The sequence below is a fragment of the Corvus cornix genome, chromosome Z (genome assembly GCF_000738735.6).
Source record: "Corvus cornix cornix isolate S_Up_H32 chromosome Z, ASM73873v5, whole genome shotgun sequence".
NCBI classification, from domain to species: Eukaryota; Metazoa; Chordata; class Aves; order Passeriformes; family Corvidae; genus Corvus; species Corvus cornix.
Window position 1 is genome coordinate 68902232 of NC_046357.1, and position 22946 is coordinate 68925177.

Genomic DNA, 22946 nt, shown 5'->3' on the forward strand with positions numbered 1-22946 from the left:
AGGGGAGCCCACAGGTTTTCCAGCAAGAACTGTGGCTGTGGAGCAGTCTTTTCCTGAAGGACTGCATTTGGTGGAATGGAGCCATGTGGGAGAAGCTCATTAAGGACTGTATCCAGTAGGAGGGATGGAGGAGAGTTGTGAGGATGGAGTATTAGCATAACAGAGCTATTATGGACTAACCTCAACCCCCATTCCCCATTCATCTACTTCCCTCAGAGGGGAGAGGAGGTGGAAGAGTTGAATCTTGTTGGGGCCCTCCCCCCTGCCATGTAGTCCTGGGAGAGGGGCCCCGGGGGGGAGACACAGGATTTCCCGAGCCCCTGCTCAGCCTCGTTCCCCATTGGTTGTTTTGTGTTCCCCTGCGTGGCCAAGGACCCTCGGGTCCCGTGATTGCCTCAGTTCCTCAGCAGAGCCCTGGCCATGCGGCTGGAGAAATAAACATCTCTCTGAAACATCTATTAGGAATCTGTCCATATATATTTCTTTTCCACGGGCCTCGTTGTCTGATACACGTGTTGCAGTATCCATGCTGTAACGTATGGTGGAAAAATGCTGGAAAGACACCGATCCCTAAGGACAGAAAATTCATGAGTAAAAACCACACTAGATCTCTCTCTTCTCGCCTTGGTTTGGATATTCTCTCTGGGCTGTAGAAGAATCGTGGGAAATGTGGCTCTCTGAGCCACAGAAAGAAATGTATCTAGAAGTTAAAGGAATACTTGAACAACAAAACAGGAAAGTATTTGTTCCCAGAGATCTAGAACATTTTTTTAACTGGCTTTTCAAAAATTTCTTTTATATTTCTTGAGACTTACTTTTTGATATTGGTCCTCCTGGAACCAGTCACAGGTGTTTTTGGTCTGAGATCTTGTGTGAGATAAAGGATCAAACAGAACATGCACTAGTGATAGAACCTCTCCGTGCATCCCTTGTAATCAGCGAAGCTCTTCAGGAGCATTTGTATGGTCCCATTACCCCTAAAGCAGAGGATGGCCATAATCCCATGGCCAAGACCAAGCGGCAGCCATGCCAGGAGTGCGTGACTGCAGCCGTGCCAGTGGTGGTGCCTGCGCTGGATGCGCCCGGCCCCCTTGGGAGCCCGCACCTTATGGCGGACCCCATCCCTGTCTCGGGGTCCCCGGCCACGCGACCGCGAGTGAGGGAGCGATGCCGCAGGTGCCACAGGTGCCATGGGCCATGAGCAGCCAGGAACCGGGGGTCAGCGTGGCAGGCCACTCTGAGCAGCTGGCTCGGAGAGCCCTGCGGAGGGAGAAGCGGCGGTTTCCACAGCGACACGAGAAGCCGCGCAGCGCCGAGCTGAAACAGGGCCACACTCAAAGCAGCGTGGAGTTGGCAGAGCAGAACCACTCACAGGGCATGGGGCCAGTGGTGATGGCAACGCGGGGCCGCGCAGAGCCCAGACACGCGCCGGAGCAGCGCCGCTCGGAGGGCGCGGAGCAGCCGCAACGCGGGGGCCTGGCCGAGACATCGGAGTTGGCGAGGCAGCAGCCACGCGGGACAAGCAGCCACCCTAAACACGCAAGCATGTGATGGGAGAAGTTATAGCAACGAAAATCACAGGAACTGTGAAATGGTACAATGTCAAAAACAACTATGGATTTTTAACATGAGATTCATCCATAGAACTGCCATTAAAAGGAATAACCCTAAAAATTACCTGCAAAGTGTAGGAGATGGGGAGGTTGTACAATTTGATATAGTGCAAGGAAGGAAGGGTTTACAAGCAGCAAATGTTACTGGGCCTGGAGGTATTCCCGTCAAAGGCAGCCATTATGCACAAAATTCTAAACAATATCCGTCCCAGCAACTTCCCTACCCACAACCTACTTTCCCCTTTTACCCTGTATGCAGTATGAACCCTTTCCTAAGTTTACCCCATCCCCAATTTATCCTTAATCCATTTTTCACCCCATGGCTTCCCTATACAATTCCCTCTCCGATGCTGAGGGGGGGATGAAAAGGGAGAGGAAAGAAATTAAAGCCTCTCCTGCCTCAGTTTCCCCCCAAAGCAAGCCCGGAGAGTCCTGTCTCCCTTCTGTCAGCCTTAAGATATTCCAGAGAATCTGTTTGGACATTTAAAGACTCAGGAGGGTCTCTTGTTTTGTTTTGAAACTGTCCTTGTTATCTCATGTTTATCCAGTTGTTTTCAATGTTAAGTTTTAAATCTCTTTTTGTTAAAAATAAATGGATGAAATGTTGGGGCCCTCCCCCCTGCCATGTAGTCCTGGGAGAGGGGCCCTGGGGGGGAGACACGGCGTTTCTTTAGCCCCTGGTCAGCCTCGTTCCCCATTGGTTGTTTTGTGTTCCCCTGTGCGGCCAAGGACCCTCAGGTCCTGTGATTGCCTCAGTTCCTCGGCAGAGCCCCGGCCATGCAGCTGGAGAAATAAACATCTCTCTGAAACATCTATCAAGAATCTGTCCATATATATTTCTTTTCCACGGGCCTCGTCGTTTGATACATGTTGCAGTTTCCCCACTGTAACAGAATCTGTTTATCCTGTGACAGTAACTGTGAGTGGTCTCCTTAACTTGACCCATGAGCTTTCCCGTGTAGTATTCTCCATTTTGCTAAGGAGAGGGTGTGGGAGAGTGACTGGGTGCACGTCTGGCAGCCATCCGAAGTCAGTGCAGCACCATCGTTTTTGCCTGGAGCAGTGTCTGTAGCAGGTACGAACCAGTAATTTCCATGCCTGAACCTCTTCAAATTTCAGTTCCTGTTGGAGGCTGCCTTCTTTTGGGCTCATTTTTTAATAAACAAAGTTGATCTGCAGAGAAATTTCCTGTCAATTCTCTCAACTTTACCTGTGTGAATTTTTGAGGAGAGCTCCTTTTAGATCCTTTGGATCTGTGACATTCAGGAACCTGGCTGTCAGAGAGAGCTTCCTGATCTTGTGCAGAAGATTTCCTGTTCTACATAGAGATACAATTGCTTCCTGAGTACTCTATCCTGAAGTAAGCTGTCAGCATGGCCTGATTATCTGTGTTCCCATATGAATTAAGATATGCTGTTTTCAGGGACTGAAAGTAATACAGACATTTTTATCATGTCTGTGAGCCAAAAGAGTAAATTCTCTGAATATTTTTTGGCTCCTTTCAAAGCCCTGCTGGTTATCATTGCATCATGCATTCCACCTGAACTCAGTGTGAGGGAAACACAGGTCAGGCACGCTTGAGTAGCTCAGCAGGACAGACTGTTTGCGATCAGGTATGTCAAGAAGATATGTGTTAGTTACAGCTTTATTATTAATTTTTTCACTTTCTTTTTCATCCATTGGATAAACCATGAATCACCAGTACTGGGTCCTTTTCAGAATCTGTAGGATTTTGTGTCTGTTCATGGTGCTGGATGCTTGTGAACTAGGTTTGAAGTTATTTTCCTGTTACTTAGAATTACGTTCTCTGCTAATGCTCTGTCATGGCACACTATAAGCAGAAAGATTACAAATACTTTTTGTTAGAATGCAGTATTTTATTCTTGCACATTATTGATCCATAAACACTTTAAGTCTATTGTGAAATCACTGTTGAAAGACTGAGGAACAAATTAAGAAACTGCACTTACAGAAGCCATCATTATAATGACAGGCAATTTAGTTTGAGGTAACCGGAGCAGTGAAGAATGCAATCCATCATATCAGCAAGTATCTTTACAAATTTTATTAGTCTGACAAATGTTATACAGACCATCAAGGTCATTTCATAGTGAAGATGGGATATTGTTTTCATATTCTTACAGCAACAAGAGTGGTTTGAGTAAACTGCATGTCCAGTTCCCTAGGGTTTTTGTAGTGCAGTGATGCAGTGAGACAGGAAATAAAACCAGCTACAAAATGAGACCTTTTCCTATTTGTGTAGGGCACATTTTCAGGCTAACAGTTCTTACTTTGTGGGAAATAGCTCTTTTAGTGACAGTCACTGTCAAGTATTAAGGTTTCCTGTCTTTCCAGGAATGCTAAATGATTTAACCCCGCTAAAGTACATTCCATGGGCCTCGGGTTAACTGTGTTTGCACAGGGCACTTACTGGATCTATTTCTTACAAGAACATTACCACCATAGTTCATAACAGTTGGTAGAAAAATGCATTCCTTAGATAAGAGCTCATGAAATAAAAAACTTCAGTTGAAAACACAAGAAGTTTATTAATATGGATGCATTCTGATTTTTCTAATGTAAGTTTTTCAATGTATAGCAAGGATATGGAAGGTTTTTTCCTTCATAGCAGTTTTTTTCCTTATTGCACTCCCTTGCAAACCATTACCCAATAAGATTTTGATGTATATATTTTGGGGAGATACCAAATTTGGTATTTCCCCCGCTATCCATTTTTATAACAATGAGCATATATGTCTATAGTCACTCTGACTGCTGGATGAGAGTTCCAGCCTGGTGGATGCAGTTGGTTTTGTAGGGGTTTTGTGTCATTTGGTTTTGGTTTGTTTGTTTGTTTGTTTGTTGAGTTTACTTCTGTTTTTATATTTGAGACTGATCTACTTTCTCATTGGATTTCTCATTGTGATCTAGAGGAATATTTGACAGTTCAAATCATTAAGAAGAGTAAAGAAAAGTAAAAACCACTGAGCAAATTTGCTGGCATCCATGACTACAATTATGTTTTTCTCATTAAACCTTGATGTTCCTAAAGTCTATGAGACTTAGCTAATTATTCTAACTAGTGTAGGAATATATGGAAACATATGGAAGAGAGACCCATTTTGTCAGGAAGTCCCATGATTTGCTTCTATAGCTAATCTCATTATTTAGAGCTGCTTATATCTGTTTCGATCCAATAAATAGATTGCTTACACTTCTAATACTAGAAAGTTGAATTGCTGTGAAATTTGAAACTTTGAGTTTCAAATCTTTGTTACAAGACTTTTCCACTCAAGAGTTGTAGTTATAACTATGCTTAAGTAATAGTTTTTCCTTATGTTGTCACCTCCTAGTGTACCTCAGGTGAGAGGTCAGATCTTTGATAAACAGTGCTCTCATTTGCTTCAATTCCATGATTTTGGTGCCTCTTTTCTACATTTGTCTGTTGCAAAGATGAGTGAACAGAATCACAAAGAGCTTTTACATATTTTTACTGAATGCTTTGTGGAATTACATTCCTTCTCTCTTCTAGGAAGACTTTACCTGATACATTATAGGGCAGTTATTACATCTGTGTTGATTATACTCCCAACTTCAGCAGTAAAGTTCGTTCTGTTTTGCTTTTTGGGGATCGCATGTCCCTCTTGATAAAACTGTGTAATACCTATTTCAAGACTGTTATACAAAATGTTTGTAACTGTTCACTCCACCCAGCTCAACTATTCTCCTTTCAGTCTAGTTCTTTGCTATCTCCATCATAGCTGTTTTTAATTTTCTGCCCTTAAATTCCTGTATTTAATTTCCACCTTCCTCAGTTTAATAATTTTTTGTTGATATTCCATGAAAGGCATTAGTCATATAAATATTTGATGCCATATCTTCTTCATCCATGAAAACCCCTCCAAAAGGCTGTAAAAAATACAGATGCTAAGTAGACCATGGCCTGCTTTAGATAAATGTGTGCTTCAGGTTTTTCATTTGCTTCTGCATCCTTTTTCTTTCCTTAAAATGTATTCTGGTAATTGCTGGAATAATTTATACTAGAGGTCAGGAGAAGAGGGATTGAGTTAATGAGAGCCAAACACTGGCTCTGCAAGTCTCATTTCAAGGTAATGAGTCAAAGACAGCTAAGGGTCTAACTATCCAAGGATAAAGGAGCAAGGTAGGGGTGACTTTTATCGTTGTCCAGCTGGTCATTCTGTTTGTTTCTGAAGAAAGAGGCTGCCAAGGAGAGCATGGAGAAGCCTGAGGCCTTATTTATATTTTGCTGGTTCTGTAGATGTTATGAGGATGGGAGAGTGAGTTGGAGATGGAGAAAGACTAGATGGAGAATCAAAAATACATTTCTAACACTTTTCCAGATATTACATTAGGAATAGGAATAACATAATTTTTCTTCTGTTTATACTTGTGTGTAGGGAGAACTCATTCTTGCAGTCTGTCTCTCTCCCCTGTCCCTCAACAAAAAGAAAATAAAAATTGCTGATGCAGCACAACTGGGAGTCATTAAACAGTGTACTTGGTCACTACTGACAATAGTTTGAGAGCTGACCTAATTGATTGCTTTGCCAGAAGCTGGAAATGTTGAAGATGCATTGATTATGCAGAACATTGGATATTGTATAGTTTGCTGTTTTCACAAAATTGCAGCTGATTTGTGAAGGAATTCATCAGAAAGTTTAGGAGGCAGGCAATAGTTTGTGTGTTCTTCAGTAAAATAATGATTCATCTTCCCTTATTGATTTATATAGCTTTTTTTACAGCTCTGGCATAAAAAAAATTTCTTTCCTGCTTGTAATTGTATTATACCATCATAGAAGGGTAGGGTGAAGAGTGTTACATTGGGAAAAGTTAGAATAATCAGGGAAAAAACCCAATTATTTATTTTTTTTAAATCTTGTCTACAACCTTGACTCAAAAAAATGACTTAATATGTCTGAGGTTTTATGTGTCTATTTACAATTGGGTTTATTGTTTAAAGGTGTGGTGGTTTTAGGGTTTATTTAGTTGAGTTTTCTGTTTTTTTTTAAACATTTGAATTTCTTCAACCAAAATGAGAGTTTGTGATAATACTGTGTACTAATTTTGTCTGGGTTAGAGTGAAATTCACAATAGCTGGCTTGGGGCTCTCTTTGGTTTTGTGCTGGAAACAGCGTTGATAACACAGGGATGTTTTCATTATTGCTGGGCAGGGCTTGCACTAAGGCTGGGGCTTTTCTGCTTCTCACCCCAGCAGCGAGCAGGCGGGAGGGTGTACAAGGAGCTGGGTGGGGACAGAGCCAGGACAGCTGACCCCAATGGACCAAGGGGGAAATTCCAGGCCATATGGCATCATGCTCAGCAAGACAACTTAGATGGGTAAAGTGGTTGGCTGTTGCATATAGGTAAAGCCTTATAAAATGAAGGCCTTGTTGCCTTTGTAAAATCATGGCTCAGGCCTGTTACTTTGGCTAAGTAGAGAAGGACTGTGGGGAAGAGACATAGGGTAGAAAAACATGCTGTGTGACCATTGTGTGTGTACATCATGGTGTGTGGTGGTGGTTGGTTGAATTAAGCTGCTTGTGCTTTAAAACTATATAAACTGATAACTGGCTAACTGCTTAAAAAGGCTGAGTTTTTGCTGTAAGTGTTGATGCTTGCCACCATCTTTGGGTGTCAGTCTTTTGTGTCCGCCGTCAGTTGGCCAGACCACCAGTGTTTGGGGGCTTGCTGGTTTACTTACTTGTGAGCAATTGGTTTGGGTTTCTTTACAAAATTTGTTTTTCTTAGTTTTGATTTTACTATTTTTTTTCTTTTTTATTTAAACTAAATTTTGTTTACTTAGCTCAGAAGTTTCTCACTTCAACCATTCTGATTCTGTTCCCTGTCCCACAGCATGAAGGATTCAGTGAGTGGCTGTGTGATGTCTAGCTGCCTACTGGGATTTTAAACCAAGATGTACTGACATACTGATCTAAGCAAAGTTGAAGATGTTTCATAATATTTTTTCTTTTTACCTGCTTGCTTGGTGCTTACGTTTTGGGTTGGTTTTGGTTTTTTTTTTTTTTTTACTTTCCTTTTCCATGGTGACCTAAAGATTTGCAGCAGTTGTGATCTTTGCTTTCCCAATGTGCTGAGCAGTGGGAAGAGCAAGCAGGGGTTCATTTTTCTTTTCTTAAATCTAAACTGGTGAACTTCAGCACCCTCTTGTGCTGGTCGTGCCATTATCACACAGCAGGCAAGGCTTCACACAAGCCTAGCAGCCACTGGGTTCTGCACTGGGGTTAATCAGGATTGCAGCCTGCTTCCAATCATAACTAGCACAGCAGTCCCACTTGGATTTCTCATTAACAAGATGCTGTTCTGAATTGCATGTATGCACTGACAGATTGACGTAATCTGAACAGGTATGCCTTTAGACAGCATGTAAGGATAAAAAATATCAAATCTAACTCATGTTCACATTCATATCATCATCACCTAGTTTCTTCTAATACCATTTGTAATGTCTCAGCCATGATTTTCTGGGCCTGTTTCAGGTTACGCCTCGATCTGATGATAGAGAGCAACGTGCTGCATTTCTAGTTTCTGTATCTGTGTGCATGTGTTGAAGCTGTAGATTCTCACTCCTTTGTTTTCTTCCATGCCAGTGAGGGCCCTTATGAGATGATTTGTCTTCCTATTTTAGTTTTTGGCCTTGGAATTGTAAAATTGTTTAATCCAGATGACAAAAAGGCAAATGGATATCATTAATATGTTTAAGTGCCTCCCTGACTGTACTTTATTTGTGCTTATTGCTGCATATCCTCAGTTTCTTTTTGCCATCTGCATCCTGCCAGCCTCTTCAGACTTAACTCTGATAGATCAAAACTAGCAATGTAAATTATGCCAAGGTATATTAACTTATGTATGATTTTCTTACCAAAGAACACCAAGAGCTTCATTGGATGCCCTTTCAGAGAAGAAAAAAACAAGATTGCTTTAAATATTCTGAGAACAAATAAAACACAACAAAAAGATCTTTCTACTTTTGTATTCTGAAAATCTACATGGTAAAAAGTCTGTTAAAAAAAAAAGCAACTCATAGAAATGTTTGTTATGAAGAATTTGAGTAGATAGTCTGTTACCAGCTATAAACACCTTTCCTTTAATGCCTTCTGGAAGTAATGGATTTTCCTTGCTATTGTGATTAGGACAAAGCAAAAGTTGCTTTTTTTTTTTTTTTTGTTTAGTTTAGGGGTTTTTGTTGGTGTTTCTTAGTGCAAGCATTAAAAAAAAATTATACCTTAATTTCTACCTTAATGTTTTAAATTTTTGTCACTAGACATAGTAGTGTATCATTTGCAGCTAAGCAAAGAAAGACGTACAAGGAATAAAGTATAGACTGTGCAGAACTTCCACTTGGTTTGCTTTTTTCTGGGCTGGAGAAGATTGTCTGCTAAAATCTATAAATTAAATTTCCACTGAAGTATATGCAAGGATGTGTATGTGTATCTACGCAATATCAATTTTTTTTTAACCAAAGTATGTTTTGAATCCGAGTCTTTGTGTATATGAATATTAAAGTTCTATTTTAGCAGCTTTATGGTTTTTTTTCTTTATTGTTGCTGTGTTTGGAGGTTGCTCCTACCAGTTCCTGCTGATATCAAACTGTGATTGTAATGAAGTAGTCAATCACAGTAGTGAATGCAGATTACCATTTTAATGACTAATTTTCCTGCAACTTGTCATTGTAGTCCAGTCCCATTTATGTAATAATTCTCACAGGATGTGTAACATGTTTACTTCCTACCATAAAATTTCATGTAGAGCTCTGTACCAATTCGTAAATGTACGGACAAGACTCTAAAGCTGCTAAAGAGAATCTTGATGTCCAGCCTGTTCCAATAGTGCCTGTGCTGAGTAGCCTGAATGTCCAGTGGCTGCAGTGCTGAGTAGATCAGAAAACGTGTAAACAATCGTATTTCATACACGTGTAAACCAGAGAACTGTATTAAATCACATCCTCTTCCTATCTGTCTTTTCATCATGTCTGATGCATTTCAGGTTTTTAACTAATTCATACCTTAAAGCTGGTTCTGCGTCAGATTGATAGAATATGTCCATGTCCTGCTTGATCAGACTAATGTACCAGAGGTTTATTTTAAATTAAATTACTGGTAATGCATGCAGTTCACCAAGTAAAAAAAATGTGAAGAAAAAACCCCTTCATATTGCTTCTTATTATTGAGTATTTCTGTTTAGTGGGAGCTTTGTTGTGTAAAGATCATATATAAATCAAACTGAAACCATTTCCACTTCTGTGCAATATTTCTCATTTTCAGTGATTGTAAGCTTATATTACACTTCCCAAGAGCATCTGAAGTTGTGATTCTTTTTACAGATGTTTTAAAAAAATGTCTCCTCCAGTTAGGATTTGTACTCTGACTTTATATGTTTTGTATGCTAGAATAGTATGGAATATTATGTATTTTTCATTAATGAAACTTGAAGACTTCTAGTATTTGCAACAGGATGAATAAACATGGCTACCTAATACCTAATACTTAATACCTAATATTACTGTTAGCCAGTAATAAAGGTAAAATACCATGTCTATTAACCTATATTGTAAGAAACCTTTTTTTCCTGCACTTTTTTCTTTTTAGAAGGGGAAGAATGTAATTTTGTTTTAACAGCTTACAATATCAAAAAGCAATCTGCAGGGCTGATCAAGTTTTCTGTATTCTCTGTCCTCCCTAAGAGACAGATTGAAATAATTCCAGCCAGTAACAATATTTGTATCTGAAATTTGAGTGACATTCTGTGTTTTGTTTTCTTATTTGTTTTAAAAATAATGGCTCATGTTGAATAATGTGTGCTACCCAGGAAGACTAATATGTAAATATTATGTAATATGTAAATATATCTATTTTAAGAAGCTCTTGTGGTATCCCAGTGAATGATAATGTCCATTAAATGATTTGTTATTTTTGTGAGCTTAGCTATAAAATCCTGCTTTGATTAACTTAGTATTTTTCAGTAAAATACCTTCTCCCTTTTCTCCTTATGTAGTAAAGTTATTAAAGTATAAGAAATATTTTAATTATGATATGACTTTCTTAGTTGTAGTTGTAGTCATACAGTTGTAGTCATAGTTCTTCTGTCTTTGTGTTAACTTGTATTTATTACAATATGCAGGAAATTATTTTATTTCTTCTCCTGTTTCCTGTGTGACATGAGAGACCCATTGGTGATTAAAAAACTTCTTAATCCTGTGCTTCAGTTTGAAGACCATAGCAACTTCAGACTTTTTCCTTCTCCCCACCTTAACATGTATTTATCCTATCATTTGTAACATATGGTGACCATATGATTCAACTAGAGTCTGCATAATCAGAACTGAACAGTTCTCTCTATGAAATTTGTATTGGTGCATTGGGCAGTCAGATCTTTGCACCTGTGGCCTCTAGTGGAAAATCTGGGGAAATCTTGTCCTTCTATGCTTGTGAAAGAGGAGGAGGAGATGAATCTGTAAATTGTGGAATGCCATAGGGTGGAAGTATCTTAGAGGCGGTATTGTAAGAAAGCTTTCTGGTATTTGTGCCAACTTGCAGTTTCTGCAGTAACAATCTAGATAATTGCTGGTGGCAGACGTAGGTAAATATTGCAGCTGATTATATCAACTTCATGATGTCATACTGTATTTCCATTGTGTATGGCTAGTATGAAACCTGAAAAATAAAACAAGGTTAGTTGCTTGAAAAATGTGATGCAGTCGTGAAGGCATCTTCACTGTGTTTTATAGTATAGAATGTATGGTGTATACATCCCCTTACATGAACCATGTGTATTTATTTCCTTATGTTTTCAACTGCTACAAGAGATTCCCCACTCATTACAACTACATGGTATCCATCAAACTTTGAAGAAGCGATTTGAACAAGAATTGTTTAACTTTCTAGTTTTACTAAATGTTCCAAGCACCTTAACTTTATAAGAGACAACACTCATATTATTTTAAAATAACCAACCTGGTGGCCTTTTCTGTTGAAGTGACTACACCAGTAGATGGGAGAGGGGTTACAGATGTCTTTTATCTGGACTTCTGTAAACCCTTTGACATAGTTCCTGTACGACATCCTACTCTGTAAATTGTAGAGAGGTGGATTTGATGAGTGGACTGTTAGATGGGTAAGGAAATGGTTGGATGTGTCATCCAGAGGATAATGATAAGTGTCTCAGAGTCCCAATGGACATCAGTGACAAGAGGTGTCCCTCAGGGGACAGGGCACGGGAACCAGTGCTATTAAATATTAGTGACACAGATGAAGGGATTGAGTGCACCCTCAGCAAGTTTGCAGATGACACCAAGCTGAATGGTGCAGTTGACACTCCTGAGGGACAGGATGCCATCCAGAGGGAACTGGACAAGCTTGAGAAGTGGCCCATGGGAATCTCATGAAGTTTAACAAGGCCAACTGCTGGGTGCCAACCCAGGCTGGGCATGAACAGATCGAGAGCAGCCCTGCCCAGAAGGACTTGGGGGTGCTGGGGTGAGAGCTGGACATGAGCCGGCCATGGGCACTCCCAGCCCAGAAAGCCAAGTGTGTCCTGGGCTGCATCCAAAGCCCCGTGGGCAGCAGGGGAGGAGGGGATTCTGCCCCTCTGCCCTGCTCTGGTGAGACCCCACCTGCAGAGCTGCCTCCAGCTCTGGGGTCCCAGCACAGGAAGGACATGGAGCTGTTGGAGAGTCCAGAGGAGGCCACCAAGGTGATCAGAGGGATGGAGCAGCTCTGCTATGAGGAAAGGCTGAGAGAATTGGAATTGTTCAGCCTGGAATAGAGAAGGCTTTAGGATGACCTAATGGTGGCCTTCCAGCCCCTGAAGGGGGCTCACAAGAAAGAGAGAGACTATTCACAAGAGCATGGAGTGACTGAACAAAGGGCAATGGACTCAAACTGAGAGTTGGTTTAGACCACATATTGGGAAGAAATTCTTTACTGTGAGGGTGGTGAGGCACTGGCACAGGTTACCCAGAGAAGTTGTGGGTGCCCCATCCCTGGAAGTGTTCAAGGTCAGGTTGGATGGCACCCTGTGCAACCTGGTCTTGGGCAGGGTGTCCTTGTGCATGGCAGGAGAGTTGTAAGTGATTTTAAAGGCTCCTTTATGATAAGGTTACTTTTTCAATCGTATTTACCAACTCCTAAAATGAACATTTGATGCCAAGGCATCAAACCTGTTTTTCCTCTTAAAGTTTATGGTGGTTTTCCAGGCTTAAGTAAGTACCAGGTATTTGCTGTCTGTGTGTGTTAACCTCAGGTTACAGGGGCTCTGTTACCACTATCATGTATATTAATGCTATGTAGATGTCACAATCTTGTGTTATTGAATGAATTGCATACTGGGAATATGCTTATGTTGAGTAGATGAAGGGATCTGGTTATAGATACATCACTCTTATATTAGTGTTTTGGCTTGCTTCATTTTTTTAAATCACTTTTTTTAACACTCTGTTTCACTGAGGAAGCTTTTTTAGACCTAGTGAAGAATATGAAGAATACTTACGCCTGTAGCATACCACACCGCAGTGATGCATATAGTAACTTTGGGTAAAAGGAGAGTTACAGTACCTTCATACTGTTCTGTTTCTTTGTAATGAACAGAAGCTTTAATGTGTGAGAATCTGTCAGAAACAATTGGTTCTGAGTTGGTATTGTATGATAGCAGTGAGAGGGTTGTCTAAGTTGGTATTTAAGTTTTTCACATGAAATAAAAACACTGAGAGAATAATAGATTAGTTTTGCCTATGAGAGGGATGTGACAACAAAAGAGACTTATGCTACGGAGGTGGTGGTGTTTTTAATGAAAGAAACATGGATTTTTCAGATTCTTGACCAGGGAAATTAAAGGGTTTATTTAGGCATCTAGGAGGCCTTCAGAAGGTAATCAGAGTAACGAGAAATGAAATTTGGTTTTATTTGTGATAAGGACAATGTTCTTGGAATAAACAAAAAAAAAATAGATGTAATAGTATTTAATATTTTATTTATTATTATATTTATATAATATTTAATGGCCAAGACCTCCACTATTTGTGAGCATTAACCATGCTCTTGTGAGGCCATTTTAGAAGGGACACAGTATGAGCGTAAAACAGTTGTTAAATGAATGTGTACTGTAAAATAATCTTCCAGCCCCTTTCAAAGCCTTGAAGTTGTGGTAAACAGATATATTTGCCAGAGTAAATGAATTTAATGGGAATGTGTAAGATCAAATTGCACAGATGAAGTGAAAATAAAAGTTAATTTCTTTCAAAAAGATTTTAGGTGGCAATGAGATTATTCTATTAGGGTGAACAGTAAAGCTGTCAAATAAACTGGGGTTTTGTGGGATTTTTTTACTCATAATACAGAATAGGAAGTATACTTGTATAGCTCTGGGGGCCTTAAAAGTGAGGGTAATGCAAAGTCACTTTCTGTTCCAGAGAGGATGAATATTTTATTCATACACTTCTTTCACAAGGAGGAAATACTAAGCCACTAGACCACTAAACCATGGACCTATTTTGTGGTTAAATGGAAATTTTTTCTTCCTTTGTATTCAGAATGATACTAAATTAAAATGCTTGAGCATTTCTTTGCATGTTTCATATTTCTTAGCATGTGGACACATTCGTCTTTTTGACTGAGTGTTATGAAAAGCAAAGGGAAATATTATTTAATATTATTTTTAATTTTTAGAATTATCATGCATTCTTCTGCTTAAAAAGTACATTGAGAAATATTCAGTTTTCCTTTAACCATTTGTGAATATACAGTATTCCTGATGTGTGACTCTTGTTACAAAATTTATATGGGAGTGGGTTCTCTCTTTTTTATTGTAATTTTCCTGACATTTTGATGTCTATCAGGTTATGTATATGTGCTATTTCATGAAAGATGTTTAGTTTTGGAAGCAGTGTTTTCCAAGTCCAGAGTAAACACATTTTGACAAGAAATTTTCTCTTTTGGTAGGATGGCAGTATTTTTTAAGATGAAGAATTGTTTTTGCAATTTTATTTGCATTTTGCAACAAGTTAGGGTGTGCTGATAGTCTTGTTCAATACAAATGCATGTAAACTGTAGTTAATAAAATTGTGAGATAATGGGAATCAGAGATAATTTATATTGAGAATTTATTTTCTAACCCAGATATTTAAACCTGTTTGAAGATAGTAGTTGTTTACAGTTACATATTATTTCAAACTAAATATGTTCCAAGTGTGTGGTTTTGTTTAGTACTAAACAATTTGCTGGATAAAATAGACCAAAAAAAGAGAACAAGTCATCTTGTGATGACTCATATCAGCAGTATAAAAAAGAAAATAAGATTAAAAGTAATACTCTGTGCTACAGAAATGGAAGGAATACTTTGTGCTGCCTTTAATGGAGGCAGTTAGAGTTCTGCATCTAAAAATCATGTTGGAGTAATTAAGAAGGATTTGTATACGCTTTCACTATTATCAAGATAAAACAGGAACACTGGTCTTTATAGCCAGTTGTTCAATCCTCTTAAAAACTGGGGAGAAACTTTGTAAATCCACATGCATTCTAAAAGGGTACATAATTATAAAATTATTATGCCCTTGAGTATTGAATTCAGTGTACTGCAAAATTGTTGGGGTTTTTTTCATACTTAAGGTGTTTTGAATAAGTTGATGTTGCCATAACGTAGGTGATGAGGCCAGCTGGTAAGCATAACATAAAATGCTCCTTTCAACTCTTCAGTCCTTACACTCTCATCTGTCTTTTCCTCTTGTATCATGGGCAGATAGTGATACTAACTCCTGGAGTAATGCATACGGATGAAGGCAAGGACAGCAATTCAATCCTCTTTACTCTTCCCCTCCCCTCAAATGTGAGGCTAGGGTAGTGTAGTGTTACAAAATGCCTCAGAGCGAGTATATTCTCATGAGGTCTGAGGTAGCAGGGGTGCACAGGGCATTTAAAAATTAAGTTGATGTTAAAATACTTTAGAAGAATTTCTGTTTTTAACTTGTTTGTAAAAAGTCACTTGTGCTGATGGATTAATTAATTCCTTTCAGTTAATAACGGAACATGTTTTGCAGCCATTAGTAAGCAGCAATGTTTTATTTTATGAAAGACCGCACATATGTTTTGTATAAAGATCTTTTTTCTAATGAAAAGAAACCGCTCAAACATAAAAACCAAGATTGTGAAAAGATTGAAGATCTAACTGAATCTTTAAAAATGTATTTTAAAAAATAGGGATCATTTCCTTTTCAGTTCGTTTCCTTCAAAGATGAAGGAATAGAAATATTTATATTTCTCTTTTGGGTGCTAGTAGAAATTGGCAGTACTACTGCAAGTTAAAGCTGGAAGTTGTTGAATTTCTGTTTTGATTCAGCAAATGGTTGCATTTGCTGAAGGTGAAGAAATATATTGTGGCAGTTAGTTAAGATGAGCCTTGCCTTGTGCTGTTCGCTAATGAAATTTGGGTGTCCTAAGAACCTGAGCGTGATGACAGATTATCCATGCCTTATTTTTGTCAGTTTTCTGTAATTGCAATATGAGGTTATGAATTAAATGCATGTTTGCCAATAATAATTACTTTGTCACAGCTTTTATGACAAATATAATTTAAGTTGATGCTTGTGGAAAGCAGGCAGTGTATCAGTCCTGTTGAATAGGAAAGGTCCTTTCCAGTTAAAGTTTTAAATAAATCTTTGAAACATAAACTTCATATTCCACCATTCCTGCCGTTTGTTTTCTGAGGGAGGTACACCAAAAGAGCCCTTTATTTGTATATAGCAATCTTTATTTCTGTGTGTTTGTAAGTTAAGTTTGTGCTGAATTACCATTAATTTAAAATGAGTTGGGTTTATATTCATGATCAATCTAATAGTATAATGTATTCCTGATAAATTTTATTATTAAAATATGGTTAGGAACAGATGCTAATGAGTGCCCTGGTTTGTTTGGTGGAACCATATGACTAAATCTGTGAGTAAATACTTTGAGTATTGCAGCCTCTTGTGGAAATTGATTTTAAAATGAAGTTGAATTTGTACTTGAATTCTAATGTAGTTAAATTATAACAATTTGCTTGTGCTTTCCTACTCACTGGACTAGGAAGGTATGTATAATCTTAAATATTTTAAAGTATATGCTTTAGTTTAACTGTGTAAAATTTAACAGTATTCTACGGTAATATTGTGATCTTTCTTTTCGCCCTCTGTTAAAAAGTAGTTTTACAAATGTTAGTCAAAAGAGAGGCAAGGTCATCTTTCCCTTTGTGGGAAAGAGGCATCATCTGATAATTTTAGTACAGAGATAGTAAGGCAAATTTTAAGCTATGTAGGAAGTACCTATGTAAGCACATACCTATACTCAAGCATCTTCTCTCAAAACTACTTCATTACTGTGATTTGTGATTTTTTCTTTTTTTTAGATTTTCATGTAATGATTTTAATTTCTTTCCTGCTGATAGAACAGTTGTAGCGTGACTGCCTTGGTTTACAGTAGATATTTTTTGTATATGAGCAATCTTTTTTGCTTTATGTTTCTTTTTTTGGTATGTATTGCACACTTGTGAATTTGGTTGAGTTCACCTGTGATCTGAATTAGTCCCTGGTAAATGCTTTTGCTCTGTGTGATTTGCCTGCATTTTGTGAAATTAATGTGTTCAAGAAGTCTCGGTAAAAAGGAGTTAAACCAAAACCGTACCAGAGTTTGGCCTAGCTGCACATTATGGTAGGTTATGGCACACAATGATTTCAGGGAAGACAAACCGGGGAAATGCACACTGAGTATGTGATACCTTAAACACAGTATTGGGGGGTGTAGCCACGTGCATCATGCGGGGCAGGTTTCTGAGTGGGTGGCGTGTGGGCCTTAATCTGTAGCAGATAATAATGCACAGGTAAGGCAAGAAAGTTCTAGGACTGAATTGGCAGATGAGCTTTTTGGAAACTTAGTCTCTTTTCAAACATAAATTTTAGTAAACCCTCCCTGACTCTCCTCTTCTTCCTGTGCTGCCCAAAAAAAAGTTTGCTTAAGCTGGTGTCTGACCAAGATGGACAAAAAATTTAAGGAATAAGGAATTGGGAGAAAAGGGGTTTCTTCTTCCATTACTATTGCTTGTGTAGTGCATACTTACCTTCATGACTGACTCTGTATTTACATGACAGCGTATTTTACTCTAGCAGAGTTTATTCTTCTGAGGAATATTTTACACATTTTTCCAACTTTTATTTATGTGTATTGCATGGAAAAAATGGCACGTTAAGGTCTAGTTACAGAAAGTGCAGTGCAAGAGAACAAGGTATTAGTTTTGTGCCAGTTGCTTTTTATATTCCTATCTCTTTTTTCAGTTTCTTCTATTTGAGATTTTGTAGGTGTTTATTAATTGTGATGATTTTTAGTTGGAATTTGGGTGGCTTTTATTATTGTACCTCAGTCTTTCTTATTAAATTATCATCTCTGCTTGTTCCTTTTTTGCACTTTCATTTATTGAATAGAATGTAAAATAAACATCTAATTCAGAGTAGGCAAAATATTGAATTTCTGTAAAACAATGCAGAACTGGAATTCATATATAATAGGCTGCAATACATAAAAAGAAAATGATTAAATCATATCTCACTTATCATAGATCTTTTTGATAGGAGCAAAATCTGTGCCATTAGTTCTAGGCAGCGTATTTCCCATTCACAATGCTTTAGTGCATAACTTATAAATCTGTCCTCATCATCCTATATTACTTTTTCAAAGCAAGCTCAACATGAAGCAAGACAGGATGAATGAAAGTCAATGAAGGTCGACTAGACAATCCAATTACTAACGATTCTTGGAAGAACAATACTGTGGTATATAATAGAATTGTGTGTGAATTTCTGTCTTTGTTGACAAGGGTCATTTCTGTAGAACTGCAGTATATTTTTATGGCATTCTAGTTTTAGATTATGCTAGTCTAGTCTGTTTGTATAATACATCAGAATGTCAGTTGTTTAAAAATTTGTTAGTTCACAGAAGCCTTATTTATACTACACATTTTATGTACCTGTTCTATCTCCTCAGTAGTGAAGATGTAACATACAGCTACCCGAAGCATAACAAAGAGGCACTGTTAAGGTGCATAATCATTGCATATATATCACCGCTAATTTTCCAGCATTTTTTTCATCACTCACTTACTTGTCTTTCATTCTGCTGAATAGATCATCTCCTGCAAGTGTAAAAAACACCTTCATACAGTAAAAGAGGTTACTATTTCTGGTACCTGCTTCTGATAGGAATAGTGACCTGGGCTGCGTGTTGGAGCTAAATACAAAAGTTTAAGTTTGTATAGAAACCATTGGTGCTGCACACTGCAGATGATGAATAAGAAAAAAGCCTAGTTAAGCAGAAGAATAGATGTTTTCAGTCTTAGAAGCATCCTTGATCTTTAAATTTAACTTTGTTGCTTCTGTATCACAGAATCACAGAATGAGTTAGGTTAGAAAAACTTCTGGAGTCACTAAGTCCAACATTTCACCAAACATGTTGTCAATCACACCACAGCACTGAGTGCCATGTCCAGTCTTCCCTTAAACACCTTCAGGGACAGGGACTCCACCACCTTCCTGGGCAGCCCATCTCAGTATATCACTCTTTCAGATATGGCTGAAATTTACCTAATTTTTTCTCCTCAATACAAATAGGTCTAATAAAAAAAAAAAAAAAGCTTCTGCATGCAATCTTTGTATCATTATGGTTTTGAGCCATATATAAATAAGCACAGATAGGATTTAGTTATCTGTTATTCTGACTGAAGACTAGGCAATTTTACTATCATTTCCAATTTGACTATCATTTTACATGTAAGTTTTTAAATAAACTCCAAATTACTATATGTTCTTGTTTTCCCCAAACCCTGCAAAAAGAAGAACAAAAAGACGTAATATAAATTTTACCTTTTAACCTTCTAGCAGATATTTAGATTACAGGTGTTTTTGTCTAGTGTTTCCATCTATAGTCTCTTACATTCCTCTTGGGAGAAGCCATTGTAGTGAAATTGCAAGTGTGTGTGTGTGTGTGTATGTAAATATAGAAATACATATACATATATTCCTTCCCAACTAATATAATCATAGGAGAGTCGAGTCATATTAAAAGTGTTTAACCAAACAGAATATCAAGTGGTCTTCATTACAGGCTGTCTGAACGGGAAGCATGTTATTAAAAAATCAATTGCTATAAATGACATAGGTCTGAAAAAGAAGTAATGAATTCATAGATACTGGTATAACAAAGAATGCTGAGAGGAAGTTACCATGTTGATTGTGACAATTTTTACAGTGTTTCCCAATAACAGTTGAAGTCATCTTCTGCAGGTTGTGGAATTTTGTTGTCTGACAGCAAAAGACAGAAACTGCTTTTTTTATTTATAAGTCAAGATTTAAGAACAAATTGTTGTGTGCAGTAGCAAAATATGTGTCTAAACTACCACAGTGATTGTAAAGCATAATCAGGTGATGTCATACTCCTTTTGACTGGAAAATCATGAGGCTTGCTTGGCATACAGAGATAATGAAGAATCGTTTTCTGATTAGATCGATGCTGTATATCTAACAAGCACTGAAAAGCTTCACTGCTAATCTGTAAACTATTTAAGAAAAATGGTCATAATCAATTGTTATTAATTTTTATTAAAATTATTTTTTCCACAGGTTTTGTTTAGATTGCAGAAAATACTATAGTATGTAAAGAAGGTATTTTAAGACACAGTAATTCTAAAATTTGCATTCAAAGTGTCCTTTTTCAAAGTCTTTATGCACCTAAATGTTAGCTGTAAGTAAGAAATCATTTGTAGATTGAAGGTTTAAGCTCTGTAATGAGTTTGTGATATTGGGCATTTATGCTATGGATTTTTCATTACTACATTTTCTTGATAGGTAGTGGCAAACCTGTCTGCAACAGAGAATTACACTTGAATCTTCTGGAGGGAGAGCAGACTAACATTGTAACAGAATCCTTCTCTAAGATCATTAGCTGAATCAGAGGTTTTAATTTATTTTCTAGAGGAGATAAACTTTTTTTTTCAGCCCTGGTTTGGTGCTGGTAGCATCATGGCAGCTGCAAATCTCTAAGTCTTTGACTTGTGATAATGTTTGTCAAAGGTTTTTGGTAATTAGTTGGCGGTCCTTATCTGAGAGGAGTGTGCAAAAATAAAAATGTAAGACTGTGTCAGATCAAATCAAAGAAGAAATTTCTTACTACACTGGTTTGCTTTTGTTCATGCAGGCAGACCTGAGACATGGGTCTCTGCAGATACCCCATGATCACCACCCAATTTGTGATTGAATCTGTTCAGCTGACCCTTTTTCCTTTCCTTTTGGCCTGTTTTGCATTTAATCAGGTTCTAAATACAGAATCCTAAAAGGCTTGCCTTTTACTTTTATTTGGCAGATGTGCAGCAATAAAAATCTCTGCTCATTGAGAAATTGTTGCTTTGAGAAGATGCACTAGGTCTATAACAATATTCAGTAACCCCAGAGCAATACAGCTTTTATGAGGTAGTGGGCCTGTAAACCCGTATCTCTGGGTTATCTTTTCAGAAGTTTTTCTGCCAGAGTCCTCACCAAAGTCACCATATGCTGCCAGGCTGCAGGAAAGTGACATGTCGGGCAGGTTGGAACTCTGGGTAATGGTGATCCACAGCACAGCAGGAATAGTGTTTCTATATGAATTCACCTGGGGCTCAGCTATGCACTAGATATTTCAAAACTTGTTTTGCTTTTGGGTTCTGTGGTAACAGGAAGACATCCTTAGAAATTCTGAATGTTCTCAGCATTCGGGAGTTATGATTCCAGACACGGTGAGACATTCCTGAGCAGTGTAGCTGGAAAACACAGGCTTTGTCCCACGGTCATTATATAGTTTTTCATTACTGCCATTTGCACTGGGAATATATGTATCTCAGGGGAAAAAAAAAACCCCAAAAATAAAGCTAAGTTGTTTAAAAGAAGGTGTGTAGGTGTCATAAGTGTACTTAACATCAGTGTTACATTCTTCATGAAGTTCCTTTTGGTCATTTAGTCTACTTACAAAGCAATGCATTTATACAATGGATTTTGTTTTATAGTTATTAAATTTACTAGACAAACTTAATTATAGATGAAAAATAGTTGTTTAAATAAATAAATCTCAATAATAAACTAGGTAACATCTCCTATTGGCTGATAACTGACACAGTGGTATATTACCACTGTGATTACCAAGTCTCATGTGAGAAACAGATGTAATATTACCTTTAATTTGAAATCTTCAATAGCTGTGTTTTAGTAAAAAAGGAATATAAGAAAAGGAATATAAATTTAAGATAGCACACCATTCAAATTCTTTGCAGAGTCAATGATGGGTATAGCATGAGTGTACAGGATGACAATAACGAATTTTGTGTATAGTTTATGAAAATAGTGGATGGAATTGTCTCTTGGGTTATTTGCACATAAATAACATGACAATAAGATTTGAATTTGTGGCTATCATCTTCTCTTGCCTTGTTTCTTGCTTTCTCTGCCTTCTGCCAGAAGTGTGTATATATCCTTGCAAACTGTGCATACTCAATGTTTTCTCTTAAACTCTTGAAATAAATAATAGTAGTGGTAATAATAATACTAAAAGTCTAAATGAGCAGCTTGCCAACATTATGTAGAAATTTCTTAAGCTGTATTAAGTATGTGCTTATACCACCTATTCAACTGTTACCTGTTTATCTTTTCTGTTAGGTGACAGATCAGTCAGTGAAAGCTTTTGCTGAACATTGCCCTGAGCTGCAGTATGTTGGTTTCATGGGCTGCTCTGTTACTTCAAAAGGAGTCATTCACCTTACCAATGTAAGTATCATAAATACTTTCTGCTAGTCATGAGTGTATTTGACTATAGCCATGTCACAGATATCAGCCAGGATAAGATTATGTGTATGATTTATAGCACTGACATGGACAGAAACGTGACTAAGTGAACTTTGCATTATTTGAGCAGTCACATTCAGATGTCACTGTGTAAAAACATATACCAAAAATATATTTATGAGATTATACATTTTCTCACAACTAACAGTGATGTTCAGGTCAAAACTCTTCAAAATGCAAAATTGTGGCTGATTCTATCACAAACAAAACAAAATTCCATTTAAAAGTGCAAAATTCTTATTGCAAGAGATTTACACAGACCTCTGGTTGCAACAGTGTACCCCCCCATGTGCATACATTCTGAATATATTCATCTTCTTATTTTACACAGATAGTGTGACGGATACATTTTATTTTCTTTCCTTTTTCTTTTGCATAAGAGGAGTGATGTGTGGAAGAACTAACTTGAGTGAACC

General features: G+C 37.8%; 1 protein-coding gene across 1 annotated transcript in view; it reads left to right on the forward strand.

Annotated features, from left to right (window-relative positions):
• Nucleotides 1-22946, forward strand: part of FBXL17 (F-box and leucine rich repeat protein 17) — a 276492-nt gene that overhangs the window by 65913 nt on the left and 187633 nt on the right. Inside the window, exon 5 of the mRNA XM_039567060.1 lies at nt 22345-22452. Coding sequence (XP_039422994.1) covers nt 22345-22452 — 108 coding nt within the window. The remainder of the gene's footprint in view (nt 1-22344; nt 22453-22946) is intronic.